Consider the following 5,087-nt stretch of genomic DNA (forward strand, 5'->3'; position numbering starts at 1 on the left):
GTAGTACAGCTTAAAGTCAGGTAAACTGATACCTCCCAGTTTGTTCTTTTTACTTAAGATTGCTTTGGCTATACGAGGTCTTTTCTGGTTCCATACTTGAGTTTTATCTTTGAAACAACTGAATCTCTAGAAAGCCAAATATGTGCACCTTATTAGCTTAGAGAAACACATTTATGAATTAGATTTTTGTGTGATGCTTTGTCATTTTGTTAAAGATATATAATTGGGGGAATTTTTAAACAAAAGTGTTTTGTATTTCCTATTAAAGATATTTTATAAAAGAAGCTTAATTTGGAAAGAGTATATTCAATGATCATTAAGAAACATTTTCATATAGAATTTAGTGTTGGCAATAAAATTTTCTTGAAAAATTGATAAGATTCCATATTTTCCCTTGACTTCCTGAAAGATCAGAGCTGAACTTAATTATCCTTTACAATTAATTATATTAGCCTTGATTGTTAACACATTTACTTTTCCCTCCCCTTTCCTATTTTATAATGTATATTCTTGTAAATCCCTTCAAATCTTTCGTAGAATAAAGTATAGATATAAACATCTTTATAGATTTCTTAATTCTCTTTCTATTTTAATTCCTTTATTGTATACACATCTTATGTCAGACAATCTAAAAATAAAATATACCAGTTAATGGGAATATCATATTACTTTTTCTAAGATGAATATCAAACTATATAGATTAGAAAAATCTAGATGTTAAGTGAAAGAAGTAAAACAAGCATCTGTACATACTAGTGACAACTATGTGAAGTTATAAAGTTATAAAATTGTTAAGTGTTTTATGTCACAGAGGTTCTTTATTTCTCATTTACTTAGATTTTATTTTCATAGAAGAGACAGTAAATGGATTAAATGGTGATTTTTCTCCTATAATTTTTCCTGGAATTAAAGAGTAATTCTATGATTTCCTTTCAGTCATTCAACAAGAGGTTTTGAGCATTTATTTGGTGGACAGACTTTCAGGTGGCTCCCATGATCCCTGCTTTTCCTGCACTCCCTTGTAAGACCCCCTCTCCTTGTATATAGGTGAGACGTGGAACTTGCTTGTAACTAATAGAATATGGCAAATGTGATGGGATGTCACTCCCATGATTACAGTACATTATGTAAGACTCTGTCTTGCTAGCAGACTCACTCACTCTAGAGACTTTCTCCCTTGGTGGCTTTGAAGAATTAAGTGGTCAGATTAGCTGGCCCACTGGGCAAGGAGCTGCAGGCCTCCAGGATTCTTAGGTGCCTCCCAGCCAGCAGTGAACCAGAAGCTGGAGTCCTCAGTCTCACAGCCTTGAGGAAATGAATTCTGCTAACAACCTGTATGAGCTTGGAAGCAGATCCTTACCCAGATAAGTTTCCAGTTGAGAACCCAGCCTTGGCCAATACCTTGGCCACAGCTTTGCAGAGGTCCCAGCTAAGAGGTGCCCAGACTCCTGACCCATAGAAACCGTAAGATAATATTGTTTTCATCCACTAAATTTGAGGTAATTTGTTATGCAACACAGAAAACTAATATGTCAAGAAAGAAAAGTTAAAAAAATAAATTGTAAGATGGCAGGTATAAATCCAAATATAATTCATAATTATATTAAATGTTAGCAAAATAAATATTCTAATGACAATATTAGATTGTCAGAGAAAAAAGTAATTTTATGCTGACAGATCTTCAACACAGACATGAATGTTTGAAAGTAAAAGAATGCAAAAAGCTATACTATGAAACCACTAACCAAAAGAAAGCTTAAGTAGCTATATAAATACCAGACAAAGGAGATTTTAAAGAAAGAAGCATTACTAGATATAAAGAAGGCCATTTTTTAATTATAAAGAAGTTAATTCACCAGGAAAATGTTACAATTCTAAATCTGGATCATTCAATAATACATCTTCTAAATAAATGAAACAAAAATACATAGGACCAAATGGAGAAAGAGAAATCCACAATCACATTGAAAGACTTTAGCATACCTCTCATAAAAGCAAATTACACAAACGGACCAAAACAAGCAAACAAATAAACAATAACCAAACCCTAAGAAAAGAAAAAATTTGAACAAATCAACTTGACCCAATTGACACATAGTTGACCTGACCATAGTTGTTAGTAACATTTGAAACACATTATTTCAAATCCACATGAAACCTGTACCCAAACTGAATATCATGTAGCACATAAAGCGAGCTTCGACAAATTTCAAAAAATTGAATCATTAAAAATATGTCTTTGACCACAGTGGAATTAAACTAGAAATCGACATCAAAAAAACATAACAAAAAAAATCAGAACTGCTTAGAAATTGATCACTACACTTTTAAACAACCCATGGGTCAAAGAAGTGATCAAAGTGAAAATGAAGAAATATTTTGAATTGAATAATAATAAACTTGTGGGACGCTACTAAAGCAGTGTTTAGAGAACAATTTATTGCCTTAAATGAATAAGAAAAGAACAAAGGCTAAAAATCTATTACCTAACATACTATTTCAAGAGGCTAAAAAAAGATCAGTAAACTAAACCTAAAGAAAGTAGAAGAAACTAATTATGAGGTAAAAAGTGAACATTTAATGAGGTCAGAAAAGGTAAAAGTTGATTCTTTGAAAATATTAATAAGATAATAAATCCCTAGCATAATTGATTATTAAAAAAAGGAAAATAAAATTACTAATATCAGGTCTGTAAAAGAGGACTTTTTTCACAGCTCTTATAAACATTCAAAAGAAAAGGTATAATGAAAAAATTTATGTCAATAAATTTGACAGTTTAATGAACTGAACTATCTTAAAAATATAATCATCTAAACTGACATAAGAAATTTAAACATGATCAGTCTAAAATCTATTAATGGTGTCAAATCCATTAATAAAAACTTTCATCAAAAAAGTCTCAAGGTCCCAATGGTTTCAGTATTGAATTGTTCCAAACATTAAAGAAATGGCATCAGTCTATTTCTTGAATATACATGTAGAAATCCTGAACAAAATATTAGCAAACATCTTTAAATTCTGGTAATATCCTTTAAAAATTGTAACAAAGTCACATTTATTTCAGGAATATCAGGATGGTTTAACCTTTGAAAATTAATCAATTTAATATAATGCATTAAGAAAACAGGGGCAAGGTCATTATGACCATCTTGATAGATGCAGAAGAGTGTATCTGATAATATTTAAGTCACTTATAAAAAATTGTTAGTAAACAAAAATTGAAAAATCATCAAAAAACAACAACCACTTAGGAATACATGTAAGAAAATGTGTGTAAAAAATCTCTACTTTGAGAACCACAAAATATTAACAGAAATGAAAGAAGATCTAAAAGAATGGAGGAAGGAAGCACTGAGTTCAAATCCTGTTTATGACACTGGTCATATGGCTTCACACAAGTTATTAAGCCAAGTTTCCTCAGTTGTAAAACAGGACTAAAAATACCAACTTTCCCTAATTGTTAAATAATTAGCAATAATACATTTAAATTGTACAAGCCATAAGCATTCAATCATTATTTCTATTTTGACATATTTTCTGGGAGTGCTGGGCCAAAAGAAACTGTTTTCCTCTTACATGTGGCATATTCCCTTCTACATCCATCTCCCATCCCATGACCACACTCACAAACAAATGCATTTACCTGCTGTAATGAAGTGATTGCATCACCAGGTCTTTCCATTTTACTGTAAACTTTTGCTAGAAGAACTTGAGAACGTCCATCCTCCATGAGAGCTGACAGTTCATTCACTATGAAAGAACAGAATTCAATGGGAAGAAATGCTCATCTTAAATGTTTACATTTTTCTACAATTTTTAAAACTGGTCTTTTAGAAAAAATTAATTTGAAAAATAGTGAATAAAATTTTTAAAATTTTGGTTAGTTAACTGAAGAATGGCCCATTTTAAAAACAAAGCTTTAGGATAAAAACTGGCTGGAAGAAAAGTTACAGAATTGGGTAACAACTAGAGGTTTTTCTTAGACATATATTTATTAAGAATTAACAATCCAGGACTAGGCACGATGGCTCATGCCTGTAATTGCAGCATTTTGGGAGGCTGAGTCAGGAGGATCACTTGAGGCCAGGAGTTAAAGACCAGCCTGAGCAACACAAAGAGACTGCATCTCTACAAAAAATAAAAAAATTAGCAGGGCATGGTGGTGCACCCCTGTAATCCCCACTACTGGGAAGACTGAGGCAGGAGAATCGTTTGAGCCCAGTAGTTTGAGGTTGCAGCGAGCTATGATGACACTACTGCACTCTAGCCTGGGCGACAGAGCAAGACCCTGTCTCAAAAAAACAAAAAACATGATGGAGACTTGGCTAAGGGTGACAGTGACAGCAGTGGAATTAGTGAGATGCAGTAGGATTCTGAACATATTCAGAAGGTACAGTCAACAGCATTTCCCAAGCACAAGGGCAAGGGTGAGGGCAAAGATTTTAGCTCTTAGTAACCACAAAGAAGGATGAAGTTGTTATTAATAAAATGAAGAAGGCTGCATGCGGAGTAGATCTGGGGAGGTAGATCAGGAATTTGGTTTAGACATGTTAAGTTTAAGATGTTTGTTAGAAACCAGGTGTGCTACCCAGGAACACATCAAGAAAACTGAGTTTCAGATTGCTAATTTAAAAATTGGAGTAATTACATTTGCCTCAAAGATTAATGTGCTAGTAAAATAATAAAAAGTATGTGAAGGCATTTGAGTACACCACAGGGTGTGCTCAGCAAATATTTATTAAATGAAAGCATTTATATTATGTAAATATAATATGCCAAATGTAAGTAAAACATATAATAATTGAATCTCTCTCCCCCTCGAACCTTCTCAAACTGCACATCCACGTGTAGGCCTTTTGAGTGTTTCAGTGGAAGGTCTGACAGACTCATGCACATATGTTCATGAAACTAATAACTTTATACAGTAAATACATTCAGAATTATTATACAATAAATATATTAACATCGTCAAAGCTAAATTAAACAACATTTGGAAATATTAAGAAAATTTAGAGCAGGCTTGTCTTATCATGTATACAAGCATATTTTAAAGCTACAGTAAATATATTGGCAAAAGAAAAGAAAGA

At 32.4% G+C, this 5,087-nt stretch overlaps 1 protein-coding gene across 1 annotated transcript in view; it reads right to left on the bottom strand.

Moving 5' to 3' along the window:
• TTC21B (tetratricopeptide repeat domain 21B) overlaps window positions 1–5,087 on the bottom strand; it is a 113,158-nt gene that overhangs the window by 29,802 nt on the left and 78,269 nt on the right. The window contains 1 exon segment of the mRNA XM_012655822.1: window positions 3,644–3,750. Coding sequence (XP_012511276.1) covers window positions 3,644–3,750 — 107 coding nt within the window.

This window comes from Propithecus coquereli, unplaced genomic scaffold (assembly GCF_000956105.1).
Source record: "Propithecus coquereli isolate 6110/MARCELLA unplaced genomic scaffold, Pcoq_1.0 Scaffold49, whole genome shotgun sequence".
Classification (NCBI taxonomy): Eukaryota; Metazoa; Chordata; class Mammalia; order Primates; family Indriidae; genus Propithecus; species Propithecus coquereli.